Below are 26,193 nucleotides of genomic sequence, written 5' to 3'. Positions count from 1 at the left end.
CCTACACCCTATTCATTTCCAAGGAGTATCAGGAGGTACCAAGGGCATGCAGTGAGGAACAAAGCTGGGCGCCTGAGCTGCCGTGCTGAGCCCACCCAACCTCAGAGCATCTAGGGATGCTTTCCAGTTGCGAGGCTGCCACTCTCAGGGACCCTGCACACAGAGTCCATAGCAGCCTCTTCTGCAGTTACTCTGACCAAGAGGACCAGCTTCCTCTCAGGGATGCCGCAAAAACCTCCCTTCAAAGGCTGCCAGGCTCTTGAAAACTAAAGCACGCTTATTGCGCATCTCCCACGGCTTCTACTGGAAAAGAGCAGACAAAAGCCCAAAACCAAATTCACCAGTTCACAGACTATTCTGAAATTGGTTTCCCGAAGACAAAAGCCAGTTGCCTTTTCCAGTACAAAATTTAAGTTCCTTTGTAAGTGTTCCTCTATGGTTTAATTTATTGATCAGCTATAACTAAGGCAAATGATTATGGGGGTGGGGGGAAGCGGTATCTACTTCTGAAGAGAAGAAAAATTTTAAAGTTTGACTTTTTTATAACCTACCCAAACATAGTTACTGTGGCTTAGGAGTGAATTTAATCAGAATTTATGTGTTTCCTCATTATGTTTTTATGTTGAGAACATTCACTGAAACCTGTCATTAACCACAACATAACTGCATGTCCCCAATCACACATAATCTTACAGCCTTTAAATTCACGTAAAAGAAAAGTCTATATTTTAGTCTCCCCAGAATTGCTCCAGTTAACTAGCTTTTCTTTTTAAGAACACTGGATCTCCCCTCTCTTTCTGTGGTACATTTCCCAGTCTCTGTGCACATGTGACATGAACCAAGAAAAAGAAACTGGTCAGAGAAGTAAGTTTCTTTTAGGTAAGTAGCTATAAAAGTTATAGAGTAGGGAAGGCCAAGAGTTAAACTCAGAGTTAAGTAAAAGGTTGGAGTGGTCCTGCTGGGGAAGTCATAACACCTTGACTTCAAATCATTTAGCGAAGCTGAAGAAAGGTGTTTGACAAGACTCTGACAAAAGGAAAGAGGAAATAACGTAACAGTGAGCTAGGGTCCTGAGCCTGGCAGTGGGAAATCAAGATTTTTACCATGACAAAAGGGCCATGCAACACTTTTTTTAAACCTGTTTTTAATGTTTATTTATGCAAACTTGAAGATTTGTTAGTGTGTCCAAGTAATCAATTATATTAAAATGGAATCCATCTTAAAAGGAGTTCCTCCTCTTGGCCAAAGCCAACCTCTCTCACCCCTGCCCTCTTTCTCGGGAATCTCATCTGCAGACCATCTCCTAGGCCATGCTTTTCCCTCTTCCTCCCTACTGCCTCCTTTCTCCACTGAGTGTTATCTCCCATCTTTAAAGGCAAAGAGTAAAACAAGACACTATCCTCACTGAGCTCCATTCTCCTCCAGTTTTCCCTTCTGTCTTCCAGAAAGTGTTGTCTACAAGTACAGACTTGCCTTCCTCTCCTCAAGTCCCACCCATCAAATCTGATTCCCCTCACTCCTGGATACTCCAAGCATCATCTTGTTTTCCAGACCCAACCGCTGCTTCTCAACTTTATCCCACTGTGGTTGTTCATAGCATCCATCCTCTCACTCAATTTATCAATACTCTCTCCCTTGACTTCCGTGATACCACTCCTCACGATCTTTTCTCCATGTCTTCTATGGGGTTCTGCTCTTTGTCAGTTGATTTGATTGACTTTGTCACTTCTATATGCTATTCTCAAACTTCCCAATGTCAAAAGTCACCCTTCTAGAGAAACTATTCTCCCATCCTAGGCAGCTTGGGGAGTCCATCCCATTGTGCTGCAAAAGATCCTTGGCTGAATCACAGGGTTTGATTCATGCCCCTGGTCCTTATGGGACACAGAGTCCTCCTTACCTTCACTATAACAGATGGGATTCCAAGCCCATGCACTCCAGAATCCAAGTTACATAGCACCTGTCTTCTCCTCTGCCCTCTGAGCCCCTCAACTCCCACTAAGGCTGAGGCAAATATCTGTCACCACTTCATATAAACCCTAGGCAAACTATTTCAAATTACTTTAAAGCTCTAAAAAGGTGGATTCTGGGGAGAGCCAACAGGTGGAAGCAGAAAATGGCACTGTGTGAGGCTTCATTGCTTAATTTTCCATTAACTATTTAAGATTCAAAGCTTCCAGCCTGAAGGTCAGCTCCAGTCTGTGCAAGGGAGGGCAGCTAAAAGGCAGATCTTTTAGGTAATCACCTTTTCTTGACTACAAAAACCAGAGGGCTGGCCGGGCACGGTGGCCCATGCTTGTAATCCCAGCACTTTGGGAGGCCAAGGCAGGCAGATCACCAGATGTCAGGAGTATGAGACCAGCCTGACCAATATGGAGAAACCCCATCTCTACTAAAAATACAAAATTAGCTGGATGTGGTGGGACACGCCTGTAATCCTAACTACTCGGGAGGCTGAGGCAGGAGAATCGCTTGAACCCAGGAGGCGGAAGTTGCGGTGAGCCGAGATCGTGCCACTGCTCTCCAGCCTGGGCAACAAGAGCAAAACTTCATCTCAAAAAAAAAAAAAAAAAAAAAAAACAAAACAGAGGACCAAGTTTGAAGGAACCACAGATGCTGCAAAATGAGGAAAGAAACCTGGAAATGAGAGAGTCAAAGACAGGAAGCCCTAAATTCTGTACATAAACTGGGCCCAAATCTCTGCATAACCTCACATATATGGGGTAGATTCCAAGCTAAAGAACTGAAGTGAGATTTGAGCTGCCACCCAAGACACAGAGTTTGCAATGTAAATCAAATCAGGTTACCTGCCTGCCAAAGATAAAAACACTTTTTAGAGGAATGCAAACAAACATCTAAGGTGTCCACAATGTAGCAACATTCTCACTGTACAAAAATCAACCCAAAATCTGACCCATGCTCAAAAAAGAAAAAAAAAAGATAATTATGGAGACCAACTCCAAGCAGACCAGATATTGGAATTAGCAGATAAGGATTTTAAAGTAGCTTTTTAAACCATGCTCAATAAGGAAAGCAAAGTAAGGCCATAATGAATTAAAAGATAGGAAATTAGGTAAAACAAATAGAAACTATATAAAAAAAGAATCAAATGCAAATTCTAAAACTGCAAAATACGTGAAGTAGAACATTCACTGGATGGCCTTAATCACAAAATGGAGATAAGGGAAAAAAACTTGGTGAAGTTTAAACTAGATTAATAGAAACTATCCAATCTGAAGAACAGTGGAGGGGAAGAAAAGATTGGGGAAAAGAAATGAACAGAGCATCCGTGAAAGAAAAATTACTTGAAGACATAATGGCCAAAATGTCTACAAATTTACTCAGAAATACAGTATAGACAATTCAAAGGCTCTGAGATTGCCCAAGCAAGTCCAGTGCGGAGAACTCTGTCTACATTGTGTTCACACTAATTCTCAGGCCCAGGCTATGGAGGCTAAGTATATGCCCAGTGGTACACCTCTGAGTAAGAGAGTCAGGTATCTCTTTGAACAAAAAATATATATATAAAATTCAATGGGTAGTGCAAGACTCAAGCCTGCTACTAACTCTCTTGTTTCTTTCCTGACCTTTGGGGAGGATACTAAATGCCCTTTCTCTCTTAGCTCTTCCCTCCCTTACTCTCCTTGGTTTACCAAGGAGTCTTGCAAATAAGTGATAGAGTCGATGCTACCAATTCCGTGCCGTCTGCCTTTCAGCCACACCCATCAAGTCTGAACTCAATTCTATCTCCTCACTCTGTGCCTCCATTCCACTCTACTCATGGTCCTACTCCCTTTAGGATAAAGGTCTAACACCATTGAAGACTCACCTCTTTCTTCTGATGCTGTTCATTTTGCCCATCTTTAGGGAGCTGGTTTAGCTAACAGAATGTCTCAAATTGGGATCCAAGTGTTTTACATGGTGACATGCCTATGGGGAAATGAGGCTGGAAGTGCAAACCTCTTATTCATAAATTGATCTCAGGTCTATCTGAAGTAAAGGCAGATTCTACACCAGAGAATTACCAAGAGCTGCAAGAAAGAGTTTCACACTAAGAATGGCTGGAAATCACAAGCATTCCCCTCATGGCACCTGCTGTAAATCCCCAAGATTTATGGTCAGTAAGAGTTGTGTGCAGTTATAATCATGCCTCACGCTGGGATGATAACCTTTCCAGAAACCAGGTGTTCTTTTGTGTCTGGGCTTAATCACCAAACCCAGCAAAGCCCTGGACCACGTGACTTTTTCGTTCAGCAGGTGGGAACCTCATGTCCAACCTCAGAAACTAAGCAGGGTCACTGTTTAGATAAAGAAGTCGGTGGGATGTTCCAGTAATAAGAGTGCTAAGAGCAGAGGGGTGACGACAATCTGTGCAGACACAAGGGTGTGCAGACACTGGGCTGTGCAGACACTGGGCTGACGCATCCCTTCCCCTGTAAGCCTCTAGGGGAACACCCAGATGGTAGCTTCCCTACATTTCCTGACAGTGGCATAATTTTGTTCTCGGTCTATGAACAATAGTGCCCATCATGGCAGGCACAGGGTTGAGAAATAATGAAATTGTGGTAGAAAAGAGAACACAGATGTCTTCTACTCATTTCCCCTTTACTTCTCTTTTTAGGGTAGGAAATAAAAAGAGATTCATATCTGCTCTTTTTCCTCCCTGTAGACAACCTTGATCCTGCCACTTTTTCTTTTTAAGGCCCTTATGTTCATTAACAGCTTATTTTGGAAATTCTTGCAGAATCTGCTTTCCTCTACTTTAGCCACACTTGATGTACATGGTATTTATTGTTACTCTGACTCCAGCAGGGGCAGAGGGGCCTTCTGGGTGATATGTTTATTGTTGTAAGTGACACAAGGCAAGGATAATTTAGGACAGGTCAGAGGGTAAGTTTTTGTTTAGCGAAGCACCATCAGGAGGAGGGAGGGTATCTGGAGTTGCATCTGGGGGCCTCAGAGCTAGGTGTTGGGGCAGGTCTTCCGCCCCAGACCAAGGGTTTGTCTCCATTCTCCTAAGCTTTGGGCAGCTAACAAAGCAACCTGCAATAACCAACCTTCAAAGCATCCCTGTCTATACTTTCAGGATAGGAAATATATCAGTGTCTGAAGCCAACTAGACATCTCACAAAGTGTTCTTCGTTTCCTGCAAATTGGATATAAAGAGATAAAAAGACCCACACCTGGAGACTGAACAAGATATTTGCAAGCCACCCCTCAGTACTACTCTTATCCTTTCCTACCGATTACATGTCCCTTATACATGTGCCTAGGACTCTTACTTGGTGTTGACCAGGGTTTCCTAAAACAAAAGCAATGCTCAGAAATGGTTCACACTTCTTATTATGGTCTTTAGACTCTCAGAGACAAAGAATACTGTTTTCCCAGCAAAATGAAGCCCAAACTTTAGTGTTCATATTGTTTAACAAGTCATAGGTTGAAAAAACAGCAGCATAAACTACAATGTTTTAATACATCAGGACACACAAACACTGCGCTTAAACCAAATCATTTAAGATACATGCTTAGAATAAACATAATCATCTGGCCTTAGCAATATAGCAAAACCTTGTCTCTACAAAAAGTTTAAAAATTAGTTGGGCATGGTGGTCCATGCCTGTAGTCCCAGCTACTAGGAGACTGAGGGGCAAGGATCACTTGAGCCCAGAAATTTGAGGCTGCACTGAGCGATGATCACACCATTGCACTCCAGCCATGGCTACAGAAGGAAACCTTGTTTTTAAAAAAAATTTTTTTAAGTGGCCTGATTCAAGTCAAGCATCAGACAAGGCCCTCAACTCCCTCTCATTCTCAAGCCCCTGTCCAGTGGTTTCCACTAAGCTCAGGAATCCTTTGGCCTCATTTCTCCCATTGTGGGTACTCCTGCCCCATTACCCAGACATGGACTTCCTGTGGATCTAGAAGATGGCAGCGTTGTGTAGAGAAGAGCACCTCCAACTCACAGTCTCAACAGATGTTTCCAGTCCTATTCTGGAGAAGACCTGAAGGCAGAATGAATTAGAATGGTTCTGCTTCACCTAGACCATCTGGGACCTTTACTAGCACAAAATCATGAAGCAAAAGGGAGAAATAGGAAGAAAAGTCACCAGGTCTGAGGCACCGATGTGCAAGCATTGTGCTGAAACAGTCAACATTCACCATCATCTCCACCTCACAGCAACCCTGCCCTTTAGGGATGAGGAACCAGGAAGGCAGAGAACACATCAATCTTTCAGGGCTCAGCTGAGGACAAAACTATACAATCTGAGACTGCCCAACTGCACTCAAAGATGTTTCCGCCGTACTAGATCACCAGTCACAGGTCACTAACTGAGTTGTCCATGGCAGATTCTGCAACAGCCTTGCCTATAGAACAACCCTGAACAGATAACTTTTCTGCACCCCCTCAGTAGAAACACCTCTGCAACGCTAATATACTGAACCATGTGGCTCAGCCTCCGCACAGACCTAGAGCTAAACAATCTTAGTTTGGGAGTCAAGAATAATTTAAAAGCAAAACATTATTTGTTCATCTTTCTTGAAGAACATTCAGGAGAACCCCAATTCAAAATTTACAGCATAATTTTAAGGGGAGAAAAAAAAGCTCATTTTTTCTCTATTGCCAAGTTCCCTTTCACCACCACCACCACCATCCCCCACCTACCCAAGCTGGCCTGGAGCTTTTCATGTAACAAAGCCCAAAACTTGCTTTTCAGCAACATCCCCCACTCTTTCCATCCCTTAAATATTTTTCTTAACCTCCAATCCTATGTTATAGAGATTAATCCAGCCTTTCTCCACCCTTTACTTCAGCAAGCAAGAATCCTTTCTCTTTAACAGGGAATTTGGAAAAAACTGAGAAGGCTCATAAATGCAGGATATTCCTTCAGAGATATAGTACATTAAGGCATTAATATCATATGTTGATACTGCACATTAATGCATTAGCACTGCACGTTACATTAATGTTATACATTAGCACTGCATGTTACTACATTAGTGTTGTATGTATCTGCATACATTAATACTGTTTGCCCTCACCTTGATGTAGTCAGGCCTTCCATTGGTATAGACCCTTTCTGGTACTCCCGCCTTGGCTTGAAGGACTCTCTGGGCAGGTAGGAGTGATAGAAAGGGTAGTTCTCGGTATATTCGGAGAGAAGACATGGTTTCTCTGTTTTATCATAAATCTTGGTAGGGAGATGTGGACAGTGATGCCGCCTATAAAAGACACAGAGTTAGGTTGATTACCTTCTTGGGAGAAATAAACCCAATTTCGTAAGAGTACTTCCGCCAAATGTGACTCAGACTATAAAATCATATGACTGCCAACATTGAAAACCAGAATTCAATGGTTACTTTTTTCCACTAAACTATGTGAAGTGGCCAGAATATAAAGGTGGTCTGTAACTACAATTGGTTAATAAAAATTCCTTGGATCAGAGAATTACACACAAGCTGTTACACATGCCACATTGCTTGTGTAAGCAGGGAAATATTTCCATACCATAACAGAGAAATGGCTGTGTCCCCAAGCTCTCCGAGTGCCACCCAGCTGCCCCAGGTCCTCCCCTGAGGTCTCACAACAGCCCAGGAATTCAGGGCTTACTATTGACCTAACAGGGTGCTCCAAGGCTCTCCAATAGGGCCAGCCAGTGTCTTTTGTAACTGGTTAGCTCCTGGGTCAACTCAGAATATCATCACTGTACACAAATGACATCATTCAAAGCAAAATCACCTTAGTTCTGAGTCCACCAAACACCACTGACTATGTGAAACCACTTTCACATTGAAAGTCTCCCTCATTTATTCTTTCAGGTCTCACCTCACTTATTACAGCCTTAGAAAGACTTTCGCCAATCATCTTATACCCAGGATCCACCCCGCCGTCGTATCCCCTCTCCCCACTACTCATCCCTGTGTGTGCACATATTTTCTCCCATCACCCTGTGTGTGCCTGTCCCATCACTTATAGCTATCTGTGACTGGCATGTCTGTTGGCAAGTTTGTTTATTGTCTGTCTCATCTGTCAAGCTCAGGGCCTTTATCAACCTTGTTCACTGCTACACTGTACGTGTACACTGTACATTTTTCAACCTTGTCCACTGTTCATCGTACATGATGTACATCTCTATATATCATATCCTGAATTTTTCATTCAGTAAATGTTTACTGCATACTGGCACATTCGGTAAATATTTATTGAATGAAAGACTGAGTGTATATGTGAATAATTAAATAAACTTTATACCTAGTGATGAATGAATTGAACAAATGATAAATAGTATTTAGCAGTTAAAATTTATAGTGAGCTTTTCCATTTTACATGCATGGTAGTAAATGAAACTTACTTATTTACCTACTACTTACAGCTGGACTGAATCAGCTATTAAAGCTGTCAAAAACTAAGTGAAGGCATTTTATCAATTTTGTGTGTGCCCACAATCTTCACAATCCAGCTGGGGTCCCTCTCATCATCAGGCACCAGCACATCAGCAAAAACTCCATGCTGGTGTTTTCCAACTTAGCTACCTTCATGAATGGCATAGAACTGTTTTCCCATTTTCACACTGGACTGATTTTTAATCACAGAAACTAAAATGCAATACTTTGGGGAAGAACATGGGGGAAGGGAGATAAAATGGGAGAAAGAAACCAAGAATTCCTCACTGCTCTAATGTAAAGCTATTTTCCAGGCGACAGCTGGCATGCTGCTCCTGTTAGTAAGTTCAACCTTTTATATAAATATTACTGCCACCACTGTTGTTACTATGTACATCTCGTCCATCTACTCCCCAGAGAAAATCATCAACACCTGTACTGTTCATATGGCTAGAATTGCATATTAACAAGTACCATTAGAGATATCCCTACTTATTTTCTTCTCACCTATAGATTTGTTATCAGAAATGCCTTAAGAAGGCATGAAATTGGCTGATTTACTTTGTATTATAAAAGCAGTATTGATTCATGGTAAATATTTTAGATATTCCTCATCATTTACAAGGAAAATCTTCCACAAATATGTTGTCCTTATACTATGAATATCTAAATTTCACAGTGTTAAATACAATCAATAAAAGTGTGCGTTTTCTTTTTCAGAATGCACATTCTTGGCATTTAGTGTACAAAGCTATGTATTTCTATTTTATACCCCTTTAATAAAATATCTCCTAATTGTTGGCAAATAAATTGAGTGCTTTAAAGTATCTTCTGTACATTCAAGAGATAAATTGTTATGTTTGCATAGTAAACAAACGACCCATCTCCCACAGTGGATACATGTTAAATATTATTGCCATTTCCGTGCTCACAATCGGTCCAACTATCTGAGATTTCAGTTTAAGCCAACTAGTACCCTATCATTTTAGGATTCCGACAAACCTCAAATCAAAAGCCAAGAAGCACTGGCTACCAAAAATACCTCTGCATGTATATTTTATTCACCCACATTCTAAAAGAAAAGTCAAGATTTTATTCAGGATAACTTAGTTTCAGGCACTTACAATAAAATGGGCTCCACAGGCAGAGTGATTATTTTCCCTTTTCAGTGCCCCTGTTTTTTAAACTGGTAAAACTACTTTCATATAACCCCCTTTCCATATTGTTACTTTTAAAAAATGTAACACACTGTAAGGATTTATTCCAAAAGAAAAATAAATTTAATGGCAATATACTGCAATATGATCGGCATCATGAAAGGCGATGTCAGTACAGCAACAAGCTTCTATCCAGACACCGATGTTCCATTAAATGGAATTATATCAACATATTTATAGAGCAGACTTTGACTTATTGCTGGTTAACTGAAACCTTGTCTCACTTTGAAATATCAAAAACTCTTTTGCAAAAATAAATGTTTCATTGCCTGAGTGTGCTCATGGAGTCATCTCCTTTCCCTACCTGCACCGTGAATGCCCTGAATACCCCTCTCAAGATACCCAGGACCATGTCTTCTCATTGGTGATCGACCCAACCCTCATTAACCAGGAATCCCTCAAGGATAAAGATCAAGTCTGACATCTTTTTGTTTTGGAAGCTAGCCAATATTATATATGTATTTAATAGATGGATAAACAGTGTGTAAGAGGATGATCTGCTGAAAGAAAGATATCTAGAAGTTATCAAGAAACAGAAAATAATTTGTTCTAACATTAGTAGAGCCAAAAAGGGGAAGACAGATTTCTCAATGTTTAAGAACTAATTAGTATCTAAAGAAAGTTTGTAGAATTGCCCTGCCTAGGGCATTTAAAAGTAAGCTTGGCAGCCATGATCCAAAGAACTGAAACTTCTTCAAGCTCTGTGATACTTGGGTTGTTCCAAGAGCTGCCCTCGCCACCTTGCTCAGGTACACCCACAGACAAACACAGATGGACCCATAGGCCGGAAAGGAAAAGGGAGAGAGGAGGTTTCTTTAGCCTACCAGAACTCTCTAGTTTTTCCACTCCATAATTCACAATTCCCAGGGGTAAAAGGACATAACACTGACTTTCTGATACTTGGAAAAGAGAGTAGTAGAGACCTTACGATGGATCCCAGAAATAATTAGCAATACTTGATTCTGAGCATTGGCTCCAAGCTAGAATCATAGAATTTTTTTTTTTTTTAAGACAAGGTTTCACTCTGTCATCCAGGCTGGAGGGCAGTGGTGCCATCACAGCTCACTGCAGCCTCGACCTCCTGGGATCAAGCAATCCTCCCACCTCAGCCTCCCAAGTAGCTGGGACCACAGACACGCAAAACCATGCATGGGTAATTTTTGTATTTTCTGTAGAGATAGGGTTTCACCATGCTTCCCAAGCTGGTATCAAACTCCTGAGCTCAAGCAATCCACCTACCTCAGCCACGCAAAGTGCTGAGATCACAGGCATGAGCCACCACACCTAGCCTAGAATCACAGAATTTTTAAATTGAAACGGGGCATGGGAAATATCCGTTCTAGTATCTCCATTATGTTATGTAGATGAAAAATCTGAAGTTCTGAATGATGTACATGAACCAGTCATAGATATAGGATAGGTGTCTATCACTTCCAAAGGACTAGGTACATTTCCTGACATACAACTAGCTCAAGTCATGTATGACTCTCAGGCAATCCTAGAATGGATAACAGAACTTTAAGAATATAACAACTGCACTGGTACACTGGTACACAGGTAAGAAAAAAAAGTTAAAAAAAAAAACAAGAATATAATAGGTTCCTCTAGAATAACATCATCCAATGGAAATAGAATGGAAGCCATGTCATACACGTCATTTTTAATTTTCTATTATAGTAGCCACATTAGAAGGGTAAAAAAAGCCAGGCGTAGTGGCACCTGCCTATCGTCCCAGCTACTCAGCAGGCTGAGGAGAGGGGATGCTTGAGTCCAGGAGTTCAAGGCTATAGTGTGCTATGATCTTGTCTGGGAATAGCCACTGCACTCCAGCCTGGGTGATGTAGTATCTCTAAAAAAACTAAAAAGTTTTTTAAAAGGTAAAAAGAAACAAGCGAAATTAATTTATTAATGTTTCATTTGACCCAATATACCTAAAATATTATCATTTCAACATCCATTTAAAAATTATTAATGAGATATTTTACTTTCTTACTCTTTCTTACTACACTTCAAAATCCAGTGTGTCTTGCACATTTCCTTCAGTTCAGACCAGACACATTCCAAATGCTCAACAGCCACATATGGTAGTGGCTTCCCTATTGGAAAGTGCAGATCTAAAATTCGAAGGTACAGACAAAAGAACTGCAAGCACTTGGGTACTGGAAGTTTTCTCTAAAAGTGTAGGAAAGATAAAAACACTAAAAAATACTTTTTGTTGACTAATACAATATCCGTCTCTTTCTTAGGCTTTCTCTGACCTGTCTTCATACGGCATAATCAGAGGCACTAAAACAAATAAAAAATAAAGCAGTCTTTCTTACTTCCATAATTCATCTCAATCTATAGCACCAAGTTTCAGTTTTATGCACTTGGAACACTAGCTGCAGCTGCTCACTTTCCTGCCACTCTCACTTTTCTCTGTCTTCAAGGCCCATCTTCAATGCCACCACTCCCACCCCTGCCTCCCCACAAAGCTGCTGAAGATCCCACTACACAGTTACTGGCTGTGACTCTTCTGCTCAGAGTGCGCATGAGATTATGTCCCCACGTCTTCTTCTACTGCACAGCCTTGCATGATCCTCTACTTTTAAACATTTTTTTTTTTTTGTCTTTTAGAGACAGGGACCGACTTTGTCACCTAGACTGGAGTACAGTGGCAAAATCATAGCTCATTGCAGCCTCAAAATTCCTGGGCTCAAGCAATCCTCCCACCTCAGCCTCCTAAGTAGCTGGGACTACAGGCATGCACCACTGCACAACCTGGCTAATTTTTTTTTTTTTTTTTTTTGTAGAAATGGAGTTTTGCCATGTTGCCCAGGCTGGTCTCAAACTCCTGGGCTCAAGCTATCCTCCTGCCTCAGCCTCCCGAAGTGCTGGGATTACAGGTATAAGCACCATGACCAGCATCAACTTTCATGTTAAGAATTTTCATGGCTGCAAACAAAGCTGTTCATCAAAACAAATCCATGACCATTCCCCCTGCAATCAACTGGCAGCTTGAATAGTAGCTGGTATAACATGACTTTGGGCTTTTCAAACTTATGAACTTTCAATAGTTTTTTAGAATCTAATCTATAAAAAGGACAGCATCTTGTAGGATACTTATGACTTGTCTGGCCTCCACCAGTCTTCTGGATCCCCTGCTGAGCCTAGCCTCATGTGGGCAGTGAGGAGGGTTCTACTTCACTCGAGGAGGCAGGGTGCATAGTGGAAAGGGGCTCAGAGGCAGGAAGATCTGGTTCCAATCCTAGCTCTGCCACTGACTACTTGTGTAACATTGAGAAAACCACTTAACTCCTCTGAACTTCAATCTTCTCTTTAATCTGCAGATAACAATTTCTACTACTTAGTATGATTATGTGAATTAAATCAGGTACTGGAATTCAAATGCCTAGCCCTGTCCAAAGCAAGCAGCCTGTAATTAAAAGGCTAATTTATGGAGCAATTGCTACGCACAACACGGGCTAAGAGTTTTATATATTATTGCATCTAATCTCACAGCAATGCGATGAGCGAGGCACTATCATCACCATTTTACAAATAGGAAAACCAGTGCTAAGAAGATGTTATCCTCCTCAAGGTCACATAACCAGAAGGTGACGAAGCCACAGCTGGACGCCCAGGTCTGCCTGATTTCAAAGCCTGTGCTTTTAAATCACAGCCGTACACAACATGGCTTGATGGAATGCCAGCCTGTACCAAGTAATTCTCTTTTCTGGCTGCTCTGATAAACCTAAGGGCAGCAATAAATAGTATGTCTGCCCTTCCAAGTTCCCTCAGCTACACTCAGAGTCTTCCAAGACATTCTCCTCTTTCCCACTGACCTAAAAATATCCCAATACAGACCAACAAATAGATTTAACTCCACTCCTCTTTAAAATTCTGATCTTTCCCACAGAACTTTCTTTGCTGCTTAAACAAGAGTGTCATTAGATAAAGCAATAACAGTAATAATCAGGGAAATAAAATGGAACGCTAGATGTAGAAGAACCCTAGAGACCAGCCAGCCCTACCACTTCATTATACAGATGTGGATGCTGAGTTACTTCCCAAGGTCACACAGCTGGTCAGCAGCAGCCTTCACGCCAGGGCCCAATCACCTCCCTCCCACATACCTGACTTCCACTTACAATCCAATTTCAAACCCAAAGTTCAGACTCTTAAAGGATTTGCAGCCCATTTTTCCTTTTTCCCAGTAGTTGAGAGCTTGCGACCTGTCACAGCTGCTGTTCAAGAGAGGAAAGCAGTGCAGATAATGCATTCCCCATCTAGGAGAGGGGAAGCTGCCCAGGATCGCCAAACACCAAGTCGTAAAAGTCATCATTCCATGCCAATAGCTTAGAATGATTCTAGGGTGCCTGGAATAGCGAAAACTCTGGATACTACAGGCAAGGCCTTCTCAAAGAAGGATCTATGTCTCTGGAACGGTGTTTTGTCTTAACAACCCCCACAACCCAACTGGCCTCAGGGAAAGAGTAAAGCCCACACTTTTCCTAAAGTGCATTTGTGTTTACCTGCAGTGGTTTACAAACTTTTAAAATATTTATTTACTAAAAGTTTTTCTCTTTAATTTATGATATACCCAGAGGCCAAAGGACAAGTAAACGGCAAAATATAACAACTTTTGGACATAGATATACTTTACAGCAATCTTGAGGCAAGATACCTCACACTCCCTACCTACACCTCGTCTGTAGAGATCTTTAAAGAATCAGAACAGTGAGAGAAATCTGAATAACTCCAGCTTATACTCCACTCATGGTGCCAGTGAAATGATCAGGGATCATAAACCAGATCCTAGCCAGGTGCGGTGGCTCATGCCTGTAACCCCAGCACATTGGGAGGCTGAGGTGGGTGAATCATTTGAGGTCAGGGGTTCGAGACTAGCTTGGCCAACATGGTGAAACCTCATCTCTACTAAAAATACAAAAGTTAACCAGGTGTGGTCGTGGGCACCTGTAATTCCAGCTAGTCGGGAGGCTGAGGCAGGACAATCATTTGAACCTGAGAGGTAGAGGTTGCACTGAGTCGAGATGGCGACACTGCACTCCTGCCTGGGCAACAGAGGGAGACTCCGTCTGAGAAAATAAATAAGTAAACCAGAACCTCTGACAAGGACTAACCCCTCAGGCAACCAGAAATTGGGTAACAGAAAGCAGGGCCAAACCCTGAAATATAAGTCAGAGAAAAGCAACTTTAATGGTTACTGGTACGCATATAACAAAGAGATGCAAATGATATACCAACTAGCAGTCACTGCCTGAGTGCCACGCTGGAAGGATTAAGAGGCTACCACCAAGTTTAGTGAAAAAGACTACCTAGATCAATTAAGCCACGCCAGCCAAAACGCTGGGTTAGGATGGGGGTGGGGTGAAAATCTGTGCAGGAAGGGAAAGGAAGAGAAGAGAATTCTGAAGGAAATGTCTCCAGGCTGTTGAACATGACGACTTGTAGAATCATACGTTTGGAAGACATCTGGAACAACAACGAAGCCATAAAAATATGAATGAAGTTGCTGGAAGAGAAGAGGAAGGAATAAAAACAAAACCTTGGAGAAACCATATTTGCGAAGAAGGAAAATAAGTTTCTGGGGGAAAAACTGACAAAAAGAGTAAGAAAACTCTGTCACAGGGATCAAACAAAGAAAAGACTTTTATATGTTTAACAGTTTGATGCCACAGAAAAATCAAAAGTCATGAGGGCTGGGAAAAAGACATCTTATTTGGTGGCTAGAAAACAGCTTCAGTAGAGCCACTGGGGTGGGAACAAGGACTCAGTGCTGAAGAAGTGGTTCAACAGACATTCTGAAAAATCTGGTGGTGAAAGCAGCAAGAAATTACCCAGGAGGTACTTAAGAAATGTTAACTCTGGGGTGGTCATCATGGGGCAGTGGGTGGAAGAACTAAAATCAGATCATCTTGCAAATATAGAGGAACGGATTCGCAGATAGGAATACTCTGATGAACAAAAATAATTGGTGGAAAAAGAGCCTGGACTGGCAAGAAGGCATGATTGAAGAGGGCAGATGGATGACATTAAAAAGACAACTTGAGAGGGGAGAGAAGAATCAGAGCCAGGTCTGCTGGCCTCGACCCAGGGCATCTACAGACAGAGAGTGCACGAGGCAGGACTAGAAGCTAGGAAGAGATTCAAGGTGTAGTTCATGCCTGTAATCCCAGCACTATAGGAGGCCAGGGCCGGTGGATCACCTGAGGTCAGGAGTTCAAGACCAGCCTGGCCAATATGGTGAAACCCCATCTCTACCAAAAATACAAAAATTGGCCAGGTGTGGTGGCAGATGTCTTCAATTCCAGCTATTTGCGAGGCTGAGGCAGGAGAATCACTTGCGCCAGGGAGGCGGAGGTTGCAATGAGCCAAGACTGCGACATTGCACTCCAGCCTGGGCAACAAGAGTGAAATTCTGTCTAAGAAAAAAAAAAAAGATTCCAGGTGTGTACAGCGTACTCTAGGGAGTGTGCTGAAGGGGATGTTAAAGAGGTTCAGGCTTGATTCCAGGAGTAGTAATGCCAAGGAGAGGCCCTGCTGGACACAGCTGGCCCAGTGCTGGGACTTTCATCAGCAGCAATGCAAGGCTAAGGACAGGTGATAGCAGATGCTGATGAGAGAAGCACTGTTGGAATGGGCAGGCAGGCATCAGGCTGAGTGGGCACGAGGGATGCCAGAAAAAGCCAGAGCTGAGGGATGGGAGAGAGCAGCAAACGATATGTTCAGCGGCTACTGGAGAGCACCTCATGGGCTCTTCCGGCCCCTCCCCCCTTGGCAATGAAAAGGAAAAAGAGTTTCTTCTGTGAAAAAATATTTAGATTAATTAGAGAAACCTCTTCAAGAAGGTACAATTGGTGAAGACATCCCTGGGACGCGTGGGGTAGGATTTTGCCAATGGCCTCATCACCTCAGAGGGAGACACAGAAAGAAACATATCCACAACTCTTTCAATTCTTGGAGAGCCAATCCTCTGGGGGAAGGAAGGTACCACTCTGGAATGTTCTATCTCTTCACTACGCCTTTTTATGAGGCCCGGGGAACACTCTGCCTGGAAGCCTATTCCTAGCCTTCCCTGTTACTTTCCTGAAATTTCAAAAATCCCTCCTACCAGGTCTTCCTGGACCCCCTGTCAAGTCCATATTCATGTTACTCTTCCCGACACTCACACACCACACACTTGTAGTCCCTACTCAGAGTCTGGCTTCCCCACGGGGGCGGTTTCATGTACCACTGCCTCAGTGCATGGTACACAATGGGTACTCTATACATGATTGCTGACAGCATGCAAAAACAGGGCAAGCTCATAGATGGGTCAGTTTTGTTCAATGGACTGCGGACTGCCCCAGCAGCAAACTTGCAAACTGAGAAAAAAAACTCTCCAGCTAGATTCCTATACATGTGTCTCGTGTGGCACTTCCTAAGTGAACAAAAGGTGGAAATTGGATTTAAAAACAAATCCCTGAACTTCAACACTATCTCTCATCATACACATACATAATTTGAGCTAGATTACAAACCTAAATATAAAAGCTAGAATTATAAAGCTTTTAGAGGAAAATGTAAAAGAATGTCTTTATGACTTGAAGGAAGGCAAAGATTTCTTAGATCACAGAAAGTATAACCATAATGGAAGGAATTGATAAATCGACGTTTATCAAAGTCAAATACTTCCATGCATTTAAAAATATCGTTGAGAAAATAGATAAGCCACACCCTTGGAGACAATGTTTGCAAAGGACTGGTATCCAGGATATAGAAAGATCATCTACAACTCAGTAATAAAGAAAACCAAAAACCTAGGCAAAGATTTAAATATACATATCACAAAGATATACAAATGGCCAACAAACATATACAGAAATGCTTAACATCGCTAGTCATCAGAGAAATGCAAATTTAAACCAAAATGAGATCCCACAACACATACACCAGAATAGCTAAAATGAAAAAACAAAACAAAACAAAACAAAACCTACCGTCATCAAAGTGGAGAAACTGAAATTCTCACACATTATTGGTGAGAATGTAAAATGGTACAACCACTTTGGAAAAGTATGGAGGTTTCTTATCCATTACTAGGTATTTATCCAAAAGAAATAAAAACCGTACATTCACAAAAAGAGTTGGACAAGAATGTTCACAGAAGCTCATTCATAAAACTGAACAGGAGAAACAGCCCAGGTGGTCCATCAGTAGGAAAGTAGATAAACTGTGTTATAATCATTCAACAGGATACCACTCAGCAGTAAAAAGGAATGAACCACTTGCACAACCACAACAGCATAAATGAATCTCAAGAATATTTTACTGGCCAGGTGTGGTACATGCCTGTAATCCCAGCACTTTGGAAGACTGAGGTGTGCAGATCCCTTGAGCCTAGGAGTTTGAGACCAGCCTGGGTAACATGGTGAAACCCCGAATCTACAAAAAACAACATACAAAAGTTATCCAGGTGTGGTGGCATGTGCCTGTAGTCCCAGCTACTTGGGAAGCTAAGGCAAAAGACACTTGAGTCCAGAGGGTTGAGGCTGCAGTGAGCTGTGTTCCGCCCCCTGCACTCCAGCCAGGACAACAGAGCAAGACCCTGTCTCAAAAGAAAAAAAAAATTGCTGAAAGAATTAATCGAAAGAGTACATACTTTATGATTTAATTTATATGAAGTTCTAGAACAGAAAAACTAATCTTTAGTGGGAAAAAACTCAGATAAGGGGTTCCCATTGAGAATGAGAGAAGAGAGTGAGAGTGAAGAGGCATGCAGAAATGTTCTGGAGTGCTGGCAGTGTTCTTCATCTTCATAGGGACTTGGGTTAAATAGGCACATGATTTTGTCAAAACTCAGCAAGTGCACCTCAAGATTTGTTCATTAAATGCTAAGTTTCTTGCAAAAGAAAAAAAGAACAATTATTGAACTGTACTTAAGGAAACAAATGCTAAAGTATTTAGAGGAAAATTTTGCTTGATCTCTTATTTACTTTGAAATTCTTTCTTTTTTTTTTGGAGGTGGGGGTTCTCGCTCTGTCAGCCAGGCTAGAGTGCAGTGGTGCAATCACGGCCAGCTAAGTGCAGCCTCAACCTTCCGGGCTCAGGCCATCCTTCTGCTTCAACATTTCCAGTAGCTGGGACCACAGGCATGCGCCACCACACCTGGCTAATTGTTTTTTGTTTTATTTTACTTTAAGTTCTGGGATACATGTGCAGAACGTGCAGGTTTGTTACATAGGTATAAATGTGCCATGGTGGTTTGCTGTACCCATCAACCCATCATCTACGTTAGGTATTACTCCTAATGCTATCCCTCCCCTTGCCCCCCACCCCCCAACATACCCAGGTGTGTGATGTTCCCCTCCCTGTGTCCATGTGTTCTCATTGTTCAACTCCCACTTATGAGTGGGAACATGCGGTGTTTGGTTTTCTGTTCCTGTGTTAGTTTGCTGAGAATGATGGTTTCCAGCTTCATCCATGTCCCTGCAGAAGACATGAACTCATACTTTTTTATGGCTGCACAGTATTCCATGGTGTATATGTGCCACATTTTCTTAATCCAGTCTATCATTGATGGGCATTTGGGTGGGTTCCAAGTCTTTGCTATTGTGAATAGTGCTTCAATAAACATACGTGTGCATGTGTCTTTATAGTAGAATGATGTACTTATCCTTTGGGTATATACCCAGTAATGGGATTGCTGGGTCAAATGGTATTTCTGGTTCTAGATCCTTGAGGAATTGCCACACTGTCTTCCACAATGGTTGAACTAATTTACAATTCCACCAACAGTGTAAAAGCATTCCTATTTCTCTGCATCTGTTGTTTCCTGACTTTTTAGTGATCGCCATTCTGACTGGTGTGAGATGGTATCTCATTGTGTGTGTATGGTTTTTTTAGTTTCTTTTTTTCTCTCTTAAGATGGAGTTTTGCTCTTGTTGCCCAAGCAGGAGTGTAATGGCATAATCACCGCTCGCCTCAACCTCCACCTCCTTGATTCTCCTGCCTCAGCCTCCTAAGTAGCTGGAATTATAGGCATGTGCCACCACACCCAGCTAATTTTTGTATTTTTAGTAGAGACAGGGTTTCTCCATGTTGAATCAGGCTGGTCTTGAACTCCTGAACTCAGATGATCTGCCCGCCTTGGCCTCCCAAAGTGCTGGGATTACAGGCATGAGCCACCGTACCCGGCTATTATTGGGGATTTGCATTTCTCTAATGACCAGTGATGAGCTTTTTTTCATATGTTTGTTTGGCCGCATACATGTCTTCTTTTGAGAAGTGTCTGTTCATATCGTTCACCCACGTTTTGATGGGTGAATTTGTTTAAGTTCCTTGTAGGTTCTGGGTATTAGCCCTTTGTCAGATGGACAGATTGCAAAAATGTTCTCCCATTCAGTAGGTTGCCTGTTCACTCTGATGATAGTTTCTTTTGTGTGCAGAAGCGTCTGTTCATACCGTTCATCCACTTTTTGATGGGGTTGTATTTTTCTTGTAAATTTAAGTTCCTTGTAGATTCTGGGTATTAGCCCTTTGTCAGATGGACAGATTGCAAAAATTTTCTCCCATTCAGTAGGTTGCCTGTTCACTCTAATGATAGTTTCTTTTGCCGTGCAGAAGCTCTTTAATTAGATCCCATTTGTCAATTTTGCCTTTTGTTGCTATTGCTTTTGGTGTTTTAGTCACGAAGTCTTTGCCCATGCCTATGTCCTGAATGGTATTAGTTAGCTTTCTTCCTAGGATTTTTATGGTTTTAGGTCTTACGTTTAGGTCTTTAATCCATCTTGAGTTAATTTTTGCATAAAGTGTAAGGAAGGGGTCCAGTTTCAGTTTTCTGCATATGGCTAGCCAGTTTTCCCAACACCATTTATTAAATAGGGAATCCTTTCTCCATTGATTGTTTTTGTCAGGTTTATCAAAGATCAGATGGTTGTAGACATGTGGTGTTATTTCTGAGGCCTATGTTCTTTTCCATTTGTCTACATATCTGTTTTGGTACGAGTACCATGCTGTTTTGGCTATCATAGCCTTGTAGTATAGTTTGAAGTCAGGCCGCATGATGCCTCCAGCTTCGTTCTTTTGGCTTAGTTTTAGGATTGTCTTGGCTATACAGGCTTTTTTTGGTTCCATAGGAAATTTAAAGTAGTTTTTTCTAATTCTGTGAAGAAAGTCAATGGTAACTTGATGGGAATAGCATTGATTCTATAAATTACTTTGGGCAGTATGGCCATTTGTACGATACTGATTCTTCCTATCCATGAGCATGGAATGTTTTTCCACTTATTGTGTCCTCTCTTATTTCCTTGAGCAGTGGCTTGTAGTTCTCCTTGAAGAGGTCCTTCACATCCTTTGTAAGTTGTATTCCTAGGTTTTTTATTCTCTTCGTAGCAATTGTGAATGGAAGTTCACTCATGATTTAGCTCTCTAATATTAGTGTATAGGAATGCTTCTGGGTTTTGCACATTGATTTTTTATCCTGAGACTTTGCTGAAGTTGCTTATAAGTTTAAAGAGTTTTGGGGCTGAGACAATGGAGTTTTCTAAATATACAATCATGTCAACTGCAAACAGAGACAATTTGACTTCTTCTCTTCCTAACTGAATACCCTTTATTTCTTTCTCTTGCCTGATTGCCCTGGCCAGAATTTCCAATACTGTGTTGAATAGGAGTGGTGAGAGAGGGCATCCTTGTCTTGTGCTGGTTTTCAAAGGGAATGCTTCCAGTTTTTGCCCATTCAGTATGATACTGGCTGTGGGTTTGTCATAAATAGTTCTTATTGAGATATGTTCCATCAATACCTACTTTATTGAGAGTTTTTTAATTTTGTCAAAGGCCTTTTCTTCATCTATTGAGATAATCATGTGGTTTTCGTCATTGGTTCTGTGTATGTGATGGATTATGTTTATGGATTTACAAATGTTTAACCAACATCGCATCCTAGGAATGAAGCTGACTTGATTGTGGTAGATAAGCTTTTTGATGTGCTGCTGGATTCGGTTTGCCAGTATTTTAGTGAGGATTTTTGTATTAACGTTCATCAGGGATATTGGCCTGAAATTTTCTTTTTTCGTTGTGTCTCTGCCAGATTTTGGTATCAGGATGATGCTGACCTCATAAAAGGAATTAGGGAGGAGTCCCTCTTTTTCTATTGTTTGGAATAGTTTCAGAAGGAATGGTACCAGCTCCTTTTTGTACCTCTGGTAGAATTCAGCTGTGAATCTATCTTGACCTGGGCTTTTTTTGGTTGGTAGGCTATTAATTACTGCCTCAATTTCAGAACTTGTTATTGGTCTATTCAGGGATTCAAATTCTTCCTGGTTTAGTCTTGGGAGAATGTATGTTTCCAGGAATTTATCCATTTCTTCTAGATTTTCTAATTTATTTGCATAGAGGTGTTTATGGTAGTTTATATTTCTGTGGGATCAGTGGTGATATTCCCTTTATCATTTTTGACTGTGTCTATTTGATTCTTCTCTCTTTTCTTCATTAGTCTGACTAGTGGTCTACTTTGTTAATCTTTTCAAAAAACTAGTTCCTGGATTCATTGATTTTTTGAAGGGTTTTTCATGTCTATCTCCCTCAATTCTGTTCTGATCTTAGATATTTCTTATCTTCTGCTAGCTTTTGAATTTGTTTGCTCTTGCTTCTCTAGTTCTTTTAATTGTGATGTTAGGGCATTGATTTTAGATCTTTCCTGCTTTCTCCTGTGTGCATTTGGTGCTATAAATTTCCCTCTACACACTGCTTTAGCTGTATCCCAGAGATTCTGGTGCATTGTCTCTTTGTTCTCACTGGTTTCAAATAATTTATTTATTTCTGCCTTAACTTCATTATTTACCCAATAGACATTCAGGAGCAGGTTGTTCAGTTTCCATGTAGTTGTGCAGTTTTGAGGGAGTTTCTTAATCCCGAGTTCTAATTTGATTGCACTGTGGCCTGAGAGACTGTTTGTTATGATTTCCATTCTTTTGCATTTGCTGAGAAGTGTTTTACTTCCAATTATGTGGTCAATTTTAGAATAAGTGTGATGTGGTGCTGAGAAGAATGTATATTCTGTTGATTTGGGGTAGAGAGTTCTGTAGATGTCTATTAGGTCCACTTGGTCCAGGGCTGAGTTCAAGTCCTGAATATCCTTGTTAATTTTGTCTTGTTGACCTAATATTGACAGTGGGGTGTTAAAGTCTTCCACTATTATTGTGTGCGAGTCTAAGTCTCTTTGTAGGTCTCTTAGAGCTTGCTGTATGAATCTGGGTGCTCCTGTATTGGGTGCATATATATTTAGGATAGTTGGCTCTTCTTGTTGCATTGATCCCTTTACCATTATGTAATGCCATTGTCTTATTTGATCTTTATTGATTTAAAGTCTGTTTTATCAAAGACTAGGATTGCAACCCCTGCTTTTTTTTTTTCTTTCCATTTGCTTGGTATATCTTCCTCCGTCCCTTTATTTTGAGCCTATGTGTGTCTTTGCATGTGAGATGGGTCTCCTGAATACAGCACACTGATGGGTCTTGACTCTATCCAATTTGCCAGTCTGTGTCTTTTAATTGGAGCATTTAGCCCATTTACATTTAAGGTTCATATTGTTATGTGTGAATTTGATCATGTCATTATGATGCTAGCTGGTTATTTTGCACATTAGTTGATGCAGTTTCTTCATAGTGTCATTGGTCTTTACATTTCATTATGTTTTTGCATGGCTGGTACCATCTTTTCCTTTCCATATTTAGTGCTTCCTTCAGGAGCTGTTGTAAGGCAGGGCTGGTAGTGACACAATCCCTCAGCATTGGCTTGTCTGTAAAGGATTTTATTTCTCCCTCACTTATGAAGCTTAGTTTGGCTGGCTATGAAATTTTGGGTTGAAAATTCTTTCCTTTAAGAATGTTAAATACTGGCCTCCACTCTCTTCTGGTTTGTAAGGTTTCTGCAGAGATCTGCTGTTAGTCTGATGGGCTTCCCTTTGTGGGCAACTTGACCTTTCTCTCTGAATGCCCTTAACATTTTTTCATTTCAACCTTGGTCAATCTGATGATTATGTGTCTTGGGGTTGCTCTTCTTGTGGAATATCTTTGTGGTGTTCTCTGTATTTCCTGAATTTGAATGTTGGCCTGTCCTTCCAGGTTGGGGAAGTTCCCCTGGATTATATCCTGAAAAGTGTTTTCCAACTTGGTTCCATTCTGCCCATCACTTTCAGGTATACCAATCAAAAGTGGGTTTGGTCTTTTCATATAGTCCCATATTTCTTGAAGGGTTTGTTTTTTCTTTTTCATTCTTTTTTCTTTAATCTTGTCCTCATGCTTTATTTCATTAAGTTGATCTTCAAACTCTGATATCCTTTCTTCCACTTGATCGATTTGGCTATTGATACTGGTGTATGCTTCACCAAGCTCTTGTGCTGTGTTTTTCACCTCCATCAGATCATTTATATTCTTCTCTAAACTGGTTATTCTAGTTAGCAGTTCCTGTAACCTTTTATCACGGTTCTTAGCTTCCTTGCAATTGGGTAGGAACATGCTCCTTTGTCTTGGAGGAGTTTGTTATTACTCACCTTCTGAAGCCTACTTCTGTCAATTCGTCAAACTCATTCTCTGTCTAGTTTTGTTCCCTTACTGGTGAGGAGTTGTGATCCTTTGGGGGAGAAGAGGCATTCTGGTTTTTGGAATTTTCAGCCTTTTTGCACTGTTTCCTCCTTGCCTTCGTGGATTTATCTATCTTTAATCTTTGATGTTGGTGACCTTTGGATGGAGTTTTTATGTGGGCATGCTTTTTGTTGATATTGATGCTATTGCTTTCTGTTTGTTAGTTTTCCTTCTAACAGTCAAGCCCCTCTTCTGCAGGTCTGCTAGAGTTTGGTGGAGGTCCATTCCAGACCCTGTTTGCCTGGGTATCACCGGCGGAGGCTGCAAAACAGCAAAGATTGCTGCCTGCTCCTTCCTCGGGAAGCTTCATCCCAGAGGGGCACCTGCCAGATGCCAGCTGGAGCTCTCCTGTATGAGGTGTCTCTCTACCCCTGCTGGGAGGTATCTCCCAGCCAGGAGGCATGGGGGTCAGGAACCCACTTGAGGAGGCAGTCTGTCCCCTAGCAGAGCTCAACAGCTGTCCTGGGAGATCTGCTGCTCTCTTCAGAGTTGGCAGGCAGGAACATTTAAGTCTGCTGAAGCTGCGTCCACAGCCACCCCTTCCCCCAGGTGCTCTGTCCCAGGGAGATGGGAGTTTTATCTATAGGCCCCTGACTGGGGCTGCTGCCTTTCTTTCAGAGATGCCCTGCCCAGAGAGGAGGAATCTAGAGAGGCTGTCTGGCTGCAGTGGCTTTGCCACACTGTTGGGGGTTCTAACCCAGTTCAAACTTCCTGGCTTTGTTTACACTGTAAGGGGAAAACTACCTACTCAAGCCTCAGTAATAGTGGATGCCCCTCCCCCAACCAAGCTCGAGCGTCCCAGGTCAACTTCAGACTGCTGTGCTGGCAGCGAGAATTTCAAGCCAGCGGATCTTAGCTTGTTGGGCTCCACTGGGGGAGGATCCGCTGAGCAAGACCATTCGGCTCCCTGGCTTCAGCCCCCTTTCCAGGGGAGTGAATGATTCTGTCTCACTGGCGTTCCGGGCACCATTGGGGTATGAAAAAAAAAAACTCCTGCAGCTAGCTCGGTGTCTGCCCAAACAACTGCCCAGTTTTGTTCTTGAAACCCAGAGCCCTGGTGGTATAGGCACACAAGGGAATCTCCTGGTCTGCGGGTTGGGAAGACCGTTGGAAAAGTGTAGTATCTGGGCCAGATAGCACTGTCCTTCACGACACAGTCCCTCACAGCCTCCCTTGGCTAGGTGAGGGAGTTCCCCAACCCCTTACGCTTCCTGGGTGAGGCGACGCCCCACCCTGCTTCTGCTCATCTTCTGTGGGCCTCAGCCACTGTCTAACCAGTCCCAATGAGAAGAAGTGAGTACCTCAGTTGGAAATGCAGAAATCACCCACCTTCTGCATTGGTCTCACTGGGAGCTGCAGACTGGAGCTGTTTTTATTCAGCCATCTTGCCAGTCTTCCCTTTTTTGTTATTTGTAGAGATGAGGTTTCCTCATGTTGGCCAGGCTGGTCTCGAACTCTTGGGCTCAAGCAATCCACCTGCCTTGGCCTCCCAAAGCACTGGGATTACAGATGTGAGCCACTGCACCCAGCCAGAAATACATTTTTAAGAGATGCATGGATAATGGGATGAATAGATGGAGAGATGTGTCAATGTTAATGATAGAATCTAAGTGACAGATACGTAGCCATTCACTTTTAAATTCTCTTAAGTTTGTTATACACTTGAAGTTTTTCAAAATAACATTTTGGGGAGAAATAGAAAGTGAAAAAAAGTTTCTAAAACTCCTTGGATTTTTTGATGCGATAGATAGTGGCATCATGGTTAAGAAAATGTCCCCCTCTTTTTGTTTTTTTTTTTTTGAGAAGCAGTTTCACTATTGTTGCCTAGGCTGGAATGCAGTGGTATGATCGCAGCTCACTGCAACCTCCGCCTCTCAGGTTCAAGTGATTCTCCTGCCTCAGCCTCTGGAGTAGCTGGGATTACAGGCATACGCCACTACACCTGGCTAATTTTTGTATTTTTAGTA

General features: G+C 41.9%; 1 protein-coding gene across 4 annotated transcripts in view; it reads right to left on the bottom strand.

Moving 5' to 3' along the window:
- Nucleotides 1-26,193, bottom strand: part of SAXO1 (stabilizer of axonemal microtubules 1) — a 121,828-nt gene that overhangs the window by 15,861 nt on the left and 79,774 nt on the right. For all 4 annotated transcript variants that reach the window (XM_063696339.1, XM_004047839.4, XM_019033245.3 and 1 more), the window contains exon 2: nt 7,042-7,221. In XM_063696339.1, coding sequence (XP_063552409.1) covers nt 7,042-7,064 — 23 coding nt within the window. In that variant the 5' untranslated portion in view covers nt 7,065-7,221. The remainder of the gene's footprint in view (nt 1-7,041; nt 7,222-26,193) is intronic.

This window comes from Gorilla gorilla, chromosome 13, assembly GCF_029281585.2.
Source record: "Gorilla gorilla gorilla isolate KB3781 chromosome 13, NHGRI_mGorGor1-v2.1_pri, whole genome shotgun sequence".
In the NCBI taxonomy this organism is placed as follows: domain Eukaryota; kingdom Metazoa; phylum Chordata; class Mammalia; order Primates; family Hominidae; genus Gorilla; species Gorilla gorilla.
Note: the sequence above shows the minus strand (reverse complement) of the source record. Positions and strands in the feature narration are given on the sequence as shown.